At 37.9% G+C, this 17,821-nt stretch overlaps 1 protein-coding gene across 3 annotated transcripts in view; it reads left to right on the plus strand.

The window, feature by feature from the left end:
* LOC113042344 (inactive rhomboid protein 1-like) overlaps nt 1-17,821 on the plus strand; it is a 41,061-nt gene that overhangs the window by 13,205 nt on the left and 10,035 nt on the right. The window contains exons 1-6 of one of the 3 annotated variants that reach the window (XM_026201150.1): nt 683-812; nt 11,979-12,123; nt 12,253-12,392; nt 13,656-13,763; nt 16,835-17,048; nt 17,127-17,333. In XM_026201150.1, the coding sequence (XP_026056935.1) occupies nt 12,007-12,123; nt 12,253-12,392; nt 13,656-13,763; nt 16,835-17,048; nt 17,127-17,333 (786 nt within the window). In that variant the 5' untranslated portion in view covers nt 683-812; nt 11,979-12,006. Of the gene's footprint in view, nt 1-682; nt 813-11,978; nt 12,124-12,252; nt 12,393-13,655; nt 13,764-16,834; nt 17,049-17,126; nt 17,334-17,821 lie in introns of those variants that run through there. The other 2 variants (XM_026201141.1, XM_026201159.1) reach the window with 2 other exon arrangements.

The raw sequence follows: 17,821 nt of genomic DNA on the forward strand, positions 1-17,821 counted from the left end.
CCAAAGTCTTACAAAACCAGGGGAGGTTTTTCAGCAGTGACTCAGAGCTGGATTCTTCGGCCTGGATCATATTGAGAAACAGCTGATGATACTGACTAATTTGCTTGTGATAATTAAATCAGTCCTCCACATTGCTTAATGCAGCCAGAGACAGTACTGCAGCAGACTGTGAGATATAGAAGGAGAATGTGGTTTTTTGAATACAGAAGATTATGTATTGGACAAAACATACAGCTTTTTCACTTCACAAGACATGGAGTAGTGTTAATTATTGTGGTGTTTTTATCAGCTGTTCAGACTCTCATTTTAATTTTTGTAGGTGAACTGTCACTTTAAGTACGACACACATGTTGCAAGCTCACTTCATAGATTGCAGTTGGTCATTTTCATGTGTTTACTTTCCTCTGCAAAGGCCCTGGTGTACTTTTGAAGCATGCTGAGCAAACATGGACAGCGACAGAAGCTCCACCTACTACTAAAACAGAGCCGGTCCCGGCCACCGCTGCCCTGATACATGATCAGAGAGTCAGCTGCAAAGGGAATTCCTGTGTGCGTGTGTGTGCGTGTTTGTTTTTTAATGTCAGATGAAATGGTTCGGGGTGACAGACTGTCACATGTCGTGTTGTCGGTCTGCACTCAAATACGTAACGGTTTCGAGCAGCTCAGGAGTAGGCAGTCTGATGGGAGACTATGCAGAGTATTTCCGTCTGATGAGAAGGAATGCTGAATGTAAGGCCTGCTGCACAGAACATCGACCCTCCCCCATCTCCTGTAAAGACAACGTGACATAGAATGCATTTAACTTCGATAATGTGAGTGAGACAGATTGTACATCTGGAAATAATGTAGGGTGGGACTTGAATTTATCCAACAGCTTATCGTTGGATTGGTATTGGATGGTCATTATATTATTAGTACTTGAATAACTATTACTATTGCTCATACTTGTGGTTAGGGATTTGAACAACCCCCTAACTCTGGATATTATCGGTACATTTTTACACTTATTAAAAAAAAAAAAATGTATTCATGTTTGTATGCATTGTGGGCAATACTTTTGGAATTCATTTAACATTTAGTAACGTGTGCACAAATAGTCGAATATTCAAATATTTGATCTGTAATTATTATTAGACAAATAAGAACACTATTCGAATTTTACTATATGTTGCTTTATTAAATGCATGGAATCCATGATAAATTAACTAAATGCACTGAGTGGTGCTGTGGAGCGTGTTAACAAGTTGATTCTGTTTGATCACATAATGTCTTTGTCAGCCTTGTAATGTTTGGTATTACTTTGATCAAAATTATCTTACCAAATCGTCTTACAAAATGGAATTATGCCTTTCCATTACAAATCTGCACAAAACTTTGGCAATATTTTATAAATGTCGATAAAAGAAGTATTGAAATTACAACGTTTCCATTAACCAATGTTTTTTTGCCTCTCGCTATAAGTCATGGCAATGGATTTTGGTGGGATTTTAATGGATTTTGGCTATATTTATTCAGAAGAGGCATATGCGTGTATCTTTACAGAAGCATCATAGAGAGCTGCTTCAGAAACGTGTGTGGTGCGGTTGGAATAAACACAAGCACTGAATATAGTGGCCACAATTAGCTTCAATGACCGTATCAGAGCCACAATGTGCCGCAGATCTGTGGGAGTGTAAATTGTCTAAGCCTTAATGGTAGGGAAAGCCCCTCATACTGGAGAGCAGCCATGTATGAAGCGTTTCTTGGAGGTTATAGTACATTGAAGAATGATCAAATGACTTTTTACTTAAAAAAAAAAAACCTACCTCATCCAAGCATACAATTTTTTTTCGATATTTGTGAGTTTTTGAGAAATGTACGTGTTTCCATCATGCATATTTTAAATTCGCATGTTTGATTTGCGCAATTTGAAGCGTAATGGAAACACGCCTGGTGAAACTGAGTTATCATAATATCACCACTAACCACTACAAAGAGAAATCACATGAAATCCAAACACCAGTCGATTGCAGGTAAGCGTAGCTGTACCCCGAGTGAGCAGAGAAGAGAGTTTATCTGATCTTGAGACATATGCTTCCTTTAAGTTTCATCTTCTACTGAAAGGCTGTAAGAAACTTTGCTTAGCACACCGTTATCTTTATGTCTTGGAACGTCTGTGTCAGCGCACATTGTTATCAGACTGGAATCAAAGCATAAGATCCCACCCTCCCTGCAAATCACTCTCCAAAGCCACGCCTCCTCCAAAACACATAAACACGCACAAACAGACCAGAAGCTAAGCAGCAACACAAAGAGAGACGGTGCTGCTGGAGGGTTGAATTCAAAGCAGTCATTTTTTTAAAAACCATTACTGAGCACTGCATCTCTCGTTCTTAGATGCAAGGATATGTTCTGTGGGATAGACCCCTAATTCTATTTTCAAATATGAATAGTATGTGAATTGGTATGCTTCAGGTTTCCCCATAAAAAACACTGCATATTTGTGAATTCTTTACACAATTCTTTACACAATTCTTACACAATTTTGCCTTTAACAAAATAAATATCTTAAAGGATACATAACATACAGAGTTTCACCTTATCTCATATTCATCTTGAGTACCTATAGAGTAGTACTGCTTCCTTCATATCTATAAAAAGTCTTTAGTTTTATCATATTTATAAAAGAAAAATACAGCTTTCCGATTCTCTCTGGAAAAAGCCGAGCTCCTAGAGGAACACGGTTGCCCTCACATCCAAAAACACACTTATCTGGAGATATTCTCAAACCAATCCTATGCAGCGCTGCGGATGATTTCCCGCAATTTTCAGAGAGAAATGCTCATATAAGGAGTTATACGATCGAACAATCGAGAAAAAAAAAAAAACTGTCGAAACTTGTACCAACTCGGAAATAAGATTTTCGGCACAGAAATTCTCCATCTGAAACATAGCATTGGCTGAACATTTTCAGTTTGGCCAACCAACTGTAAAACAGTGTGTTTTGTATACCTTTTAGAATTTTGGGGTAATTCTAGTGGTGCAGAAATGACATGCTTCACCGGGAAATATTTTGTTTCTCTTAAAAGTGCTAAGAAAAATATTGGAGATGTTCACTCTTGCCATTTTATTTCTAACGTAATTAAAATAAATGTTATTCAATGTACATTAAAGCACAATGTAAAGACACAATTCTATCTCCTTTCACAGTAAAAAAAAAATAGTGCGACTATCGTTTCTCTAAACTAGAGGAATAACTGACACAATAAAGGGATAGTTCACCCAAAAATGTAAATTAAGTCACCATTTACTCATCCTCAAGTTGTTTTTAACCCTGCATGAGTTTTCTTTATTCGGTTGAACAAAAAATACGATATTTTAAAGTGTTGGTAACTGAAACTGTAACTGATGGTAGCAACTGACTTCTGTACTATGAAAAAAAATGCAAGACAACGGCTACCACCACATGTTTAATTTTTGTGAATCAAGATCGCACTGATTGTCCACACTTCCGAATTGTATATCTTTTTAATCATGACCATTGACTTGAACAATGAAATAGTAACACAATGCTGCAGTTTAAAGTCCAACTGTCAGTCTTTCCATGTTTGGGAGTAAAGGGGGAATTCCTTTCAGGCTGATTTGTTGAGACTGAGCAGATCTTCTCAGCACACTGCTGGTAGTGTACGAGAGGAAAGCAGAAGTCAGCATGGCATGGGCGGAAATAACATTGTTGGCTGCTTTGTGGTATGTGTGCATCTGGGGGAGCTTAAACTCTCTGTGGCTGGGAAATAAAGACATCACATTATAAATGCTGTGAGCAGAGCGGCCGCTTGTGTGTACGAGAACTATAGGTCCAAAAAAATTGTGGGGAGCGAGACTGAAAGAGAAAGAAAGAAAGAGAGAGAGAGAAGCCTTCCTGAAAGCCAGGATGTTCAGCCTTTAGGAAGGAAGTGACCAGAGTTTCAAACACACAAATAAATGAGGTCATCCATCACTGTGTTTTCTAATCCACTCATTAAACCTCTTCCTTCTGTCCCGGGGCTCTTTAATCAAACCATGTTACCCCAATTAAACACAAACACATGCAAGACTTGAGTTCCTGCCCACAACACCGTGTCCATCTGTACTGCTTGAACGAACACACATTTGAAATACGTAACAGTTTTCCATTTGGCGAACTGGTGCTGAAATTGCTTGAATTTCTATACTCTCGTTAGTGGACCTTCATGCTAAGGTTTTTTTTTTTCTTTCTAAAAATTGTATGTTTCTGTTTGATTCACATTGTACAAATTCATATGAATTCACCTTATAAAATAGTTATGTTTTTCTCATTAGATCGGCGTGAACTCTGCTCTTTACATGAGTCTGAAGTGCTTTCTAGAGGAAATGTTCTCATGAAAGATTCACACAGCTCACCCTCATGTTGAATAAGAGAAAATATTAGATTAGAGCTGCTCTTTTCTATTCAACTAAAATGAATGCAGACTGGGACTGCTGATCTTTAAAAAACAAAAAAGCACCATAAAGTGGTCATCATATATTGTGATATACCGCTTTTTGTGAGAAGCAGACAAAATGTTAGGGCCCAAGCCCATAGGGGGTGCAGAATAACCTTAAATGTTGTGGTCCATATATCATACTTGTGTGTATACATATGAGACTCACACATATAAGATCTCATTGACCTGAAAAACTTTCAAAGTGCAACTCAAATGGTCCACCCAGCAGGAAGTTAGCTCTATTCAGGGATTTGCAGAAGAAAAACAAACAAACATGAAATTTGACATTCTAATCCTTCAATTGCCATGATCTCAAGATATTGAGGATGCTAAATTGCAAAGGAATTTTTGAAATCTTGAACAGTTTGGTCGTGGCGAAGCAATACATTTATGGTGAAAAAAAACTGAAACAAGAAGTTTGTTAAAACTTCAGCATACATTGACAGATTTTGATGGAACATTATTAGTTTGTTGATGGAGGCCAAACAAAGTTATAGCGCCACCAACTGACAGCAGTTTTGACAAAAGTGGATATCGGGGATTAGTTTTAGCTACAGTCACCAAAAACAGTACTGTTTTCATCAACCCCAACTTTATAAATCTTTTGCTTGCCATTGGTTAAACAAAACAGAAAACCCCCTGTTTTGATAATAGTGTTATACATACAGTATCATAGACTCGTGTATTAAAGTGGGTTGGGGAAAGATTATAACATCTAAATTAAACATGTTATCTTTTCAGGCTAACAGATGGCAGTGGCAGGTCACCCAATCAGTTAGATTTCTCCAAGAACAATCGTTTGAACATGGCTTGAGATGTGGAAACAGAAGTCTTGCTAAAAAGAAAATCACAAAAACAATGTGCAGTTCAGCAACTCACACCCCAATAAACACACACATACAGCATCTAAACTCTCACCCGCTCTAACGGTGGCTCTGTCCATTACAACTCAACCTGTCATGCATGGCTAGCACACATTCAACCAGTTATTGTATTCGGTTGTGGTGTGAACAGATCATAAAAATCATAAAAGGAGAGCAAAGCCTGTATACAAAAGACTGTGGTGTCTCAGCGAGAGAAAACTCAACAGCTAGTCTGTGTTTGCATGCTATCTTTTGTCTTCAATTGCCTGTTTTAAAAAGTGCACCCTTGCACTAGTTTAAACAACACTTTAGTTTTCTGTAAATACCATTTGTAATTTCAAATGTATCAGATGGATAATGTCTATAAACAGGAAGTTTTAGCTTGTGGAAGGCTTTTGCCCGGGGTAACACAAGGGCAGGAAGCTAATCGAGAACGTCAAGATGACAGCCAAGATTTTTTCATTCTCTTGATCTTATTGGACAGTCAAAACAAATGACTATATGGCTACATAAAGAGCTTGTTTTTTAAAGAAAAACATAGTGACACCACATGTGGAGCAGCCAGGAAGAGAGAATGCTAAAATGCAGATTCTGTCCCATTAACACAAGCTGTCTAGAAATGCAAGTTTTCTTCAGACAAGCATTCATCAAAACTATATGTCTGAAATCTTGAATATAATACTATACACATGCTTTGTGACTTTCGTACAAGTGATCTTTTTGAAGCTCTTGAGAGGGGCAATTTCCTTTTCTGTGTGGAAGCATAAATCTGAAAGAATACCTTTTAAAGAAGTCTCATATCCTTTGGATGACAGCCATGTGTCGAATTCAATCTGTGGTATCCCTCCTTAAGGATATCCTTCCCACGGCCTGCCAAACTGATAGTAGAGGATATGAAAAAAACCCTTTATAAAATATCCTGATTAATGACTTTGTGTGATGTGGATGGGTCAGGATCTGGGCTACTGACTGAAAGGCTGTATTTTTAAACCTCACATGAGCTATGTCTATCAAATATAAATTTGAATCCGTTCTTCACACAAGGCTATCGCATGGCTTCTAGAGATGTTCCGATACCCTTTTTCTCTTCCCGATACCGATTCCGATACCTGGGCTCAGGGTATCGGCCGATACCGAGTACTGATCCGATACCTGGGTGTATATCTGTATATACAGCTGTATATACTACTAGCCCTGTGTAAATTGCTAGAATTATTTTATGGTGTGCTTCAGACAGATCCCTCAATAAAACATGAACAAATACATGGTGAACTACTGTATTTATTACAGTATTTTTATTATCTAACATGAATTTGACAGTATTATTTATTTTCTTATGCAAAAAAGAACTTCAAATGCAGCAAAAAATCTAACACCGCAAACTAAAAAAGGTATTTAAGTTTTACAATATAACTGTATAAAAAAACTGCAACAAAAAAGATCTATTAATCAGATAATCTCTTTACAACAAAACAAGTAAAAAACAAGCAACCATCTAGGCATAATTATTATTATTATAGAGACGTATTATTATTACTGTAGGCTACAACAGTAGCTTTATATATTGTCAATTTACTCATGTAAACCAAACATTTATTTTAATGGGCTGCCATGAAGATCTTTGAGTGTCTGTGTTTATGATATGACAGTATTCTCAAATGAAACGGTAAATTCTCATGAAGTGACGGTTTATGCGTTCGTGTCCTCATGACACACAGCAGAGACTACAAAACAGCGAGCTCTCGCGCATCTGTGCCAGTCACCCACAGAGATGTAGATTTTGCGGGAGTAATATTTAAATAGTATTTTGCAGTTTAATATTCACAGACACTAGTATATATTCGGCTACTGTCTGGAGCCCTGCGCTTTGACTTACACGGAAGCGACTGAACGCAGCTGCCGGTACTGAATATACTCGAGAGTCTGTAACTACCGGTACTACAGAGACATACTGCTAACCACTGATCTATAATATAGTAGCGGCTTCACTGTCTTTTGGCAGTTTAGAATGTGATGAGTGATCCAGTCATATATAGATAAGGGCTGCTAACGCGTTTTCATTTCTTCTTCGCTGCTCTAAACAGGGGTTGCTTGTGGCAACACAGCACAACTTCCTGTGTTTTCAATGCATTTTGAGCAGCGAAGAAGAACCGTGCAGCGGTTAGGCAAAGCTTGCGGTCATAACTAGGTCTTTTTTAAGAAAATGGTATCGGATCGGTATATGGGTTCATGTACTCGCCGATGCCGATGCCAGAATTTGTTGTGGTATCGGAGATATTTCCGATACTAGTATCGGAATCGGAACAACTCTAATGGCTTCAAAAGACAAAAGACTTTAGTGCATGAGTCATGTGGACCATTTTTATGATGGACTGCTTGCACTGGTCCCTGTCTACTTTTACTGAATGGAAAAGAGCGGCATGGACATTTTGATAAATCACTTCACATTCAGTTTCTGTATGTTAACATTAGGTAATGCAATAACTAACATGAAATAACTATGAAAAATACAGTTAAAGCATTTATTAATCTTGATTATTGTTCAATTATACATAAACAAATTTTAAAAAGCTTGGGGTTAGAAAGATTTTTAAATGTTTTTGAAAGAAGTCTCTTATGTTCACCAAGGTTGCATTTATTTGATCAAAAATATAGTAACATATACTATAGTATAATAATAATTGTTTTGTATTTCAATATTTATTTTTAATATTCCTTTATTCATGTGATGCAAAGCTGACTTTTCCGCATCATTACTCCAGTCTTAAGTGTCACTTGATTCCTTAGAAACATTTATTATCATTATTATCAATGTTGAAAACAGTTGTGCTGCTTAATATTTTTGCTTAGTAGTGGAAACTCTCATACATATTGTTCAGGTTTCTTTGATCAGAAAGACCAAAAGAAATACAAATATAAAATATTTGAAATATTTATATATATTGGTAACATTATAAAATTCTTTACTGTCACCTTTAACAATTTAATTCATCCTTGTTGAATAAAATGTTAATAACAAAAAAGTGACCTCAAACTTTTAAGTTTACTTTTTTTAAGTTGTGTGAATTTAAAAGGAATAAAGTGTTACCGATAATTCTTTTTTTTTTGCATTCCACACAGATACAAACATATGTTTGAAGAGACGGGAAGGTGAACAGATGACACAAATTTAGATTTTTGAGTGTGAACTTTCTCCGATGTTCTGTCGTTGTAAAAATGTGTAACATGAGTCGCTTTGGTTAGACTTGTGTATAGAATGTAACTGTATACAATATAACTGTAAATATTTCATCACATCTACATTATGCACTGAACACAGCTGCCCAGGGCCTTACACACATGCTGATAGTTTAGGGAGTGTTGCAAAACACAGCTGGCCTTGTGTGGTGTTCCCATGGTTCTCCTGGGGATATCTGACATGTGCAGCCTTGTGACGGATGCCACAGTGTCCATGCATGCACAGGCTAGAGAAAACAGCATGAAGTCTAGCCCCAAAACATGCTTCTGTGATTGACAGGTGCTATAAAGTTTAAGATGTGACAGTAAAGCTGAAGGCAATTGATTGCTGGCGATGTAACATCAGTGCTCTTTGAAACTAACCTTAAGGCATCTGCAACATGAACCCAGGCTGTGGCACATGCTGCATATTAGCTTTTCAGGAAGCACTGCTGTAGGGGTTCGAGTCAAATGACAGGGGTGTAGAAGATAATTACCGCAGTCCCAAAATGTTCAGACCTGGGGCTTTCATTGCTCTCACGCAGTCGGTAATCAGCCTGTCCTGTGATTTAGTGGCCAGATTGATGAGATGATCGTGGATTCTGATACAGACATTAAACAGTCACGGTGGTCTGCTCCGGCTCAAGGGCTGACGGGAAACTTTCATGTGTGTCCCCTCAAGCCTCTCCAGAGGTCTATCACACGGCACAACTGCGTCAAACATAATCGTTGCCTTTCGGAATGAGCCAATTTGGGTTCTGACATGCTTGAATGTCAGGATTAGATTTCTGTAATGCGTCTGTTTGGATATTGAACCTGACCAGTTACGAATTAGAAGTACAAAAATGAGGATTTGTTAGCGTTTATTAGAAGTTGTCATGATGATTATATTTTGACCGATATTGTCCAGCCTTCATCTGCTGTGGTGGAAAACCATTGGCATGGCCCGACAGGGGTGTCCTCAAAGCTGGGGCTTTGCTCCTGTCTGCTCTGTAATCTCACAGTCATCACATGGCACACATACTGAAAGGCCAGTGATGATATCAGTCCGCATTCCTCTTCTGCGGGCAGCAACTTTCTCATGGACAAGGAGAGTGTTTAACTTTCCACCATGAGCTGCTGACATAGGGCTTCTTCTTTGCATGGTGCCGCTGATGAGTGACTAATTTGATATGTTTTAGTTCAAACTTTCACTTGGGTTCTGCTAGATTATAAACTTCTGTGTGACTCTGTGTTTCTGTGATTTATATTTTTTCACAGAGGCTTTCATCATCACCGATCCTGGTAGCTTAAAAGAGTGGTGTTCTGTGTTCAACCAGTTTTGTTAAGTGTAACCAAGAACAAATTTGGAGGCCATCCCAAGGGGTGTATATATAACCCAGAATGACTGCCTTTGCCTCCATGTCACTACCTAGACAGAGCAATGGGTTTGTCCTGTAACTGTGCCTCTGTTGAATCGACTGCACCAAAGCTAAAGAAATTATTTACGAGTTTGAAGTCTGAATTGAATGTGATGAGATGTGAAAAAATACAAAGACATTCAACTTTTCTTCTGTTGTTTTGTCTTCGCTGGTTGCATGCAAAAGCAAAAACACAGCTGGACCATTGTAGTCATGTATAATTGACTCTTAAGAGTTATTACTCAGTCGAAAAGACCCACAAACTGACAAGTTACCGTGTGATTAAGTCTTACTCATGAACTATCTGTTATGTCCATCAGAGCAGTTATTGATTTAACATCTGACTCATTGATGACTGGATGTTTACGATATATGACAATGTGTAGTTGGAAGATATTGTTGACCTTATAAGTGTTTTCAGGCTGTGTGTCTACCGAGTAGAGATCTGAGATGGTCCTCACTGCAGAACACAAGATCCAAGGGGCATGGCTGGATCCACATCTAGGGGGTGGAGATTGGTAGGTTTAGGGGTGGAGATGGGTGGGTTTATGGATCTGGGGGTGGAGACATGTAGATTTAGGTATATGTCTGGGAGGAGTTAGATCTGGATCCGGCCATGCCCCTTAGATCTTGTGTTCAGCAGTGAGGACCATCTCAGATCTCTACTCTGTAGACATAGGCTGTGCTGAACTGACATCTTAAAAGCAGTATTAAACAAATTGAGAAAAGCAAAAAGAGTGTCTGTATAGTGCTCTTCAGCTGCTGGTGGGATGCTGCAGTGATCTGGAATATGCAGCGGGATGAGACACTAATGATCCCTTCTTCACCATAAGGAGCACTTTTAATGAGAGGGTAGTATAAAGTCAGTGGCTTTGGCTTAATCTATTGACAATAAACTTTTCCACCCCCACAGTACAAATGTTTATTAGTCAGTTAAGTGGAGCTGAGTATGTTGAGTGAATGCAAACATACGAGAAAACTGCTCTTTATTTACATTTTATGGATTCCTCCTGAGCAGCAGGAAGGTTTACTGGATTTTGGGGCTTTCAGACGTCATGTGGTGATTTTAGACTGCCATCTGGTGGCTTAGCAAGTACTTTTCATTAGACATTTGGTATGTTCAGAATGGCATACTAATATATTGTGCATAGTATGCTGCAATAGGAGTACTGCATTTCTACCCAACAAACATGTTTGTATGCAAAAGTGGCTTTATACATTAATAACTCTCATTGGGGTTAAACAACCATTTAAAATTCGGGGGGGTGGGGGTATTTTTTTTTTTTTTTTATGAAATCGGTACTTTTATTCAACAAGGTTTCATTAAATTGATCGAAATCAATGTAATGCTATTTCAAATAAATATTGTTCAATAAACTTTCTGTTCATCAAAAAAATAATTTTCACAATAAGCACAATAATTTTAAGCTAATTATAATAAATTTATTGAGCAGCGAATCATCATATTAGAATGATTTCTGAAGGATCAAGTGACACTGAAGACTGAATGATGCTGAAAATTCAGCTTTGACATTACAGGAAGAAATTATATTTTGACATATATTAAGATTGGAAACAGTTTATTTAATATTGTAATAATATTTTACTTATTTAAAAGAGAAAATATCTAGTGTACACTATATTATAAATAATTAAAATAATTATACATGTAAATATATAATAATTAAAAAATTAATTTCCACACTTTAAGCAAAAATGTAAAAATAATTGTCTGTGACATAGTGTTACTAAAATAGCTGTTGTTGTTGTGGAGCTCATGACAATATTGGCAAAAAAAAACATATTTTTTGTTGATTCTTCAGGTAGTACAGCATATAGCATGCAGTATGCAGTGAGCAATGTGCTAGCGTCCCATTCCCTACACTAGTCAGGAAGCTTATCAGCAAAACAAAGCCTCAACTTTAGGATTACCTTTTTGCATTTAATAACACACCGTGCAATACCTTTGAGAATTCACCTCTTTCTCTCTCTCTCTCATCTTCCCTCTCTCTCTGTAGCTGGCAGGTCTAAGGAGAGGCAGGCAGGATGGCTGAACCCAGACGTGACAGCACCAGCAGCCTGCAGCGCAAGAAGCCACCATGGCTAAAACTGGACATTCCCCCCACTCAGGTGTCCGTGGACGAAGCTCCAGCTTTTATTCAGGTATGAGTGCTCACTATTGGCTACCTCATTTTAATTCTGTCTCTCACTTCATACTGTCTTTGTAATTCCATTCTTTTATACACCGTGTAGCTCTGGTTTTCAATCCTGTCCATGTCTCTCTTTCTGCAGCCCGTGAAGAGGCAAGGTTTCCATCGCAGCGTCAGTATGCCTGTGGAAACGTCTCACCTCCCCTCTCCTCCACGTGACATCTTTGACCCCCGTCGAGCTGCTTTGCAGCGTCAGTCTTCAATCACCCAAACCATCAAGAGGTAGGAGAGGCATTACATCTGCCTGCTACTCACATCTACTCCTACAAGCCCATTAGCTCAGAGATTCATGTCTTTACCAAAGACCAAACTCTGTTCCAAAACCTAGTAAGCTGTCTAAATAGACATTTTATAGCAAGACTGTTCCACATGGTGGAATAAATACACAAGCATACGTGTGTGTGTGTGTGTGTGTGTCTATATATATATATATATATATATATATATATATATATATATATATATATATATATATATATAGATATAGATATAGATATATAGATAGATAGATAGATAGATAGATAGATAGATATAGAAATCCTGGCCCATATGGCCACCCTTAAATTTTTCACAAGCAAAAAAGGTATATTTTCTATTATCACTACAGAGAAGTGTGAAGCACAGTTCAAACAAACCAAGCAACTTTTTTTAGTCAACGCAGCAATTTCGCATTACCAGATTGAATGCATTGCAAAATGTGAGGGGAAATCTTTCATCCTCATGGGAAATTCCCGATCACATGAGTTCCTTTTGAAATGACTGGATTTTGAATGTGTAAATTTGTCAAACAACAATGACTGTAACCCGTTCTTTAGAATACAGCTCACTACATTTTGGAACAAAGCTAAATGACTACACTAGCATTAATTTCATAGGATTTTAGTATTAGAGTTTTAACTGGACGAATGCTTATTAATATAGCCCATGATCTTGCATACTTTGTTCTTGATCTTGCATCTGTGAATCGTGTGTGATTTCGTATGTGACACTGTAGCACCTTTTTGGTTGCAAGCGAATGTTGCCAGTCTTGTTTATGGTTTGTTTACTGAGAATGTTTTGAGCTGAGATGTGATAGGAATGTGCATGTGATTCCCCGTGCAGGAGAGTTTGAATGTCCTCATTTCATAGCTGATACACCAAAACTGAAAAGATCCAGTGTCTGTGAACCAGTTTACATGGTTTCTGTGTGGAAGACGCCACTTTTCAGCCTTGTTTTGTGTATTTCTGTGCATCTGTGTGTGTATGTGTCTCTCCCTCATATGCCACTCATTAACTCATGCACACTACAGAAGTTCACTGATAATAACCCTCCTGCTGGAATACTCTGCTTTAGCTCAACTTGCTAATCTTGCTCTCTGGCTCTTGTTGATCTGTTTTCCAGTTCTTCTCCTTCACGCTTTTCTTTGTATCTCTTTTTCTTCTGCTTCCTTTCTCCGTGCTGTCCTTCCTCTCCTCCCGTCCTCCGTCTTCTCGGGCCGTCCACAGCAGCAGGAGGGTGCACTTTGACAGGATTAACACTGTGCCCATTAAGGGTCACCGTGCAGGGCGGCACGGTTTCAGACGGCATCAGTCCCTCTCCAGAACCCTGCTCAGGTACAGCGGAGCGCAGGAGGCCTGACGAGGGAGCTCTCACACACAACACACACTGTACTGTCTCCTGCTCAGTCAGCTCCGGTGTTAGAGTTGTAGTAATAGTAGTCGTTGCAATATTAAAGACCATCCATTAACATTTACAGTACATAGTCTCAGGAAAACAAGGCACACACGCTGTCACTAACTAATGTATGCCATTTAGGCACTAATATGCTCTCTTTAGGTAGTAATGTGTAGCTTTGAGGTATTAATATGCACCATTTATGGTTAGATAAGGTATGCAACATGAATAAGTTTGGCTTGTTTTTTTATTATTCTGAAAAGATTAAATACTGCTCACTATCTGGTTTAATGCCTCACAGACCTCCAGCCAGAAGCATCCTGAGGTCACCCGTTGTGCGGTTGGAGTCAGTCTTTTCTGTCAAAAACTTTATTTACTTCACCAAACCACAGTCATATGCTATTGGTAACATTCTCCCTCAATGCATGTTAAATTGGGAAGGACTTTGTCTTGATTCACCGAATCTCTTTGGGTTGTTTTTATATTCCCATGGTTGTGATTCTCAGCAGTGTTCATGCCTTTCATGACTTCAGTCTTTTGTTAGGGATACAAAAGGGTTCGTACCACGACATGCTTTCACTGTCTCTGACCGTTATGACTTCAGCACGGCTCATTGTTGCCATTCTTTTAATCTGAATTGAGTTTATCACAGAAAACATTCCAATACTTCACACCGCTATATGAGCCACGGCACATTCATCTTCAGATTCTTTGCACGGTTTGACACTATTCCCAGACTGGCAGGCTCTATTTGTTTTCTTACAGATGAAACCGAGTAAGCCGCAATTTGAGTCATGTTTGTTGCCGTCCTCGGTGAGTCAGAAAGATGAGATTAGATTGCTCTCCGTGTGATGCTGATCCAGGTGTTCTAGTGAACTGTGTCCTATTTATAGACTCCCAACTGAGTTTGTTCTGAACTACAATGGAAATCTCAGCCATACTAGTGCTATTTATGTAATATTTATATACTATAAAAGTATTTATGAAGACTGTCAAATATATATATATATATATATATATATATATATATATATATACAGTACAGACCAAAAGTTTGGAAACTTTACTCTTATTAATGTTTTTGAAAGAAGTTTCTTCTGCTCATCAAGCCTGCATTTATTTGATCAAAAATACAAAAAAAAAAATTAATATTGTGATATATTATTACAATTTAAAATAATTGTTTTTAAATTTATTATACTTTAAATTATCATTTATTTCTGTGATGCAAAGCTGAATTTTTTGGATCATTATCACATGATCCTTTAGAAATCATTCTAATATGATGATTCATTATCAAAGTTAGAAACAGTTCTGCTGCTTAATATTTTTTCAGAACACGTGATACTTTTTTAGGATACTTTGATGAATAAAAAGAAAAGAAAAAGAAAAAAAAAAGTTACGTTTTTAAAATATAAATATTTTGTAATAACAATACACACTACTGGTCAGTAATTTGGGGTCAGTCATTTTTCTTTCTTTCTTTTTTTAATAAAAATCAATACTTTTATTCAGCAAGGATGTGTTAAATTGATAAAAAGTGATAGTAAAGAAAATATATTATTAGAATATATATATTATTTGAATTTTTTTTTCTTTTTAACATTTTATTCATCAAATATATTAAACAGCAGAACTGTTTCCAACACTCATAATATATTCAGCTTTGCATCACAGGAATAAATTATTTTTTTTAAGTATATTCAAATAGAAAACTATTATTCTAAGTTATAATAATATTTCACAATATTGCTGTTTTTTCTGTATTTTGATCGAATAAATGCAGGCTTGATGAGCAGAAGAAACTTCTTTCAAAAACATTAAAAATAAATATATGTATGATTTCAATCATATATCATAGATCATAAATGCATACTCTAGTCCTTAGGAGCTTATTGTTGTTGCTTATTTATAACGCACAACTTACAAAAACATACTCCGATTACCTTCTTTTCTGCCAATATATTTTGGTTATTGATATAAAAAATGTCAACCACAACTGTCATTTAGGAGTCATTATATCAAAGAGACTTTGTAAGTAAGCAACGCCTAGAACACCTTAGCAACAAAATGCCCTGGCAACCATCCACAACACAAAATTAACATTTGACACATGCAAGTAAAAAATCAGCATTGGCTAGTATATGAAACAGTGTTACTCGCCAGTTGGCTGGTAACTTTTTTAATGATTGTTAACTGTAACAGTGTCTGAGAATGTGAAAAGGTTTAGCGTGATTATCAAATCACCTTGTAATTATATAAATATGCAATCTGATGCACTGGCCTTTGGCAGGTGTGGTAAAATGTTCATTATAGGCCCTGACTATAGCATTGTGGTGATGAATTCTGTGTCTCTACACCACTCCTGTGCTTCAGAAAATATCAAAATCTATTTATGGATTCATGACAGTAACAACAACTCTAGTAACTATGATATTTTGGCAGAAATTATGGTTACCATGGTGCAGTTTTGTAAAAGACCACCACAGAGTATGTACTGGTTTGTTTTTGCATGGCGTTATTTCATAAAAAGGGATTTTTTTTGTGGGTGAGGCTGCAAATTTGCTGGAGTTTCTGTGTTTTTGTTTTACACTGGTTTATATCGATTTATCTGTTTGACTAAAACATGAGTCATAGTTAAAACAAGTTTTTTTATGACACAGCCAAGCAGCTGTGCAGACGGGTCAGACAACAGCCTAAATATCCCCAGTGTGTATTTGCACTTGGTTTCATTTTTTTACTCTGAAGCATGCCTGGACATGTCCCATCTCTATTTCCCTAGAAGTTTGTTACAATTACCTCACCAAAATTTCCTTGATCTCATTTGTACAAAATCGGGAGTAGATGGTGCGACACACATTTGTGGAAACTACCATTGCAGCGTCCAGATATTGTGCAAGAACACGCAATAGCACACAGCTGCAGGGACACACGAGAGAGTCAGGGATCGCATGTGATCTGTAGATGAGATGAGCTCAAGCTGAACAAGGGTTGTGTCGATCGCTCTCAGGGGCACGGCTGACTGGTTCGGGGTCAGCAAGGACGGCGACGCCACACAGAAATGGCAGAGGAAGAGCCTGCGACACTGCAGCCTGCGCTACGGCAAGCTGAAACCTCAGGTGATCCGTGAGATGGAGCTGCCCAGCCAGGACAACATCTCCCTGACCAGCACAGAAACCCCTCCACCTCTATACGTACCCTCATCTCAGCATGGCATGCAGAAGGTACAATACCAGAAGTTGTCGCTGGAATAGTTTGTGTGCACCTGCACCTCTTTTTAACTATACCCTCTCTTTGTTCAGATTGTGGACCCGTTGGCACGAGGGCGTGCGTTTCGCATGGTTGAGGAGGTAGATGGCTACAGTGTGCCTCAAACCCCCATCACCCCCGGCGCGGCGTCCCTCTGGTCCTTCAACAGCTCACGCTCAGGCCTGAACCGCATCCCACGCAGACGCAAGCGCGAGTCTGTGGCCAAGATGAGCTTCAGAGCGGCGGCGGCTCTGGTCAAGGTGAGCATCGTCACACATGACTGACTGCAGGATTTCACTCGACTTTGTACATCTGGAATGATTTTGGAACTTTTCTGGAATTAACAGAGCAATGTTTGGTCTAAATAAAGTCTCAAATGGCCAAATGACTATTAAAAAAAAGTCATTTGTTTAGCACTTTTACCCAATTGTTTCAGATGAGCTTTGCATTAAATCATGATGTTAATGTCTATAACTTAAACTTAATGTCTTTGTGCCTTCTTAGCCATTTAGCATAAAATACTTTACATTTTGTGATGATACAAGCAATCAAGCAGTTGATATTTGTGAGTACATCCAACTTTATATAAAGAGCTGGACGATAATATAGTAACATTTGACAAAATAATTGTAAAGAAGTATGCAGAGATGTAATGTTTTATTACTTAAAATGATATAATAATAGTTCTTAGGGTTACGGCATCTTTCATTTTTGACAGGAATGTAAACAAGGCTGTGAGGGACTGAAG

The sequence above is a fragment of the Carassius auratus genome, chromosome 3 (genome assembly GCF_003368295.1).
Source record: "Carassius auratus strain Wakin chromosome 3, ASM336829v1, whole genome shotgun sequence".
Taxonomy (NCBI): domain Eukaryota; kingdom Metazoa; phylum Chordata; class Actinopteri; order Cypriniformes; family Cyprinidae; genus Carassius; species Carassius auratus.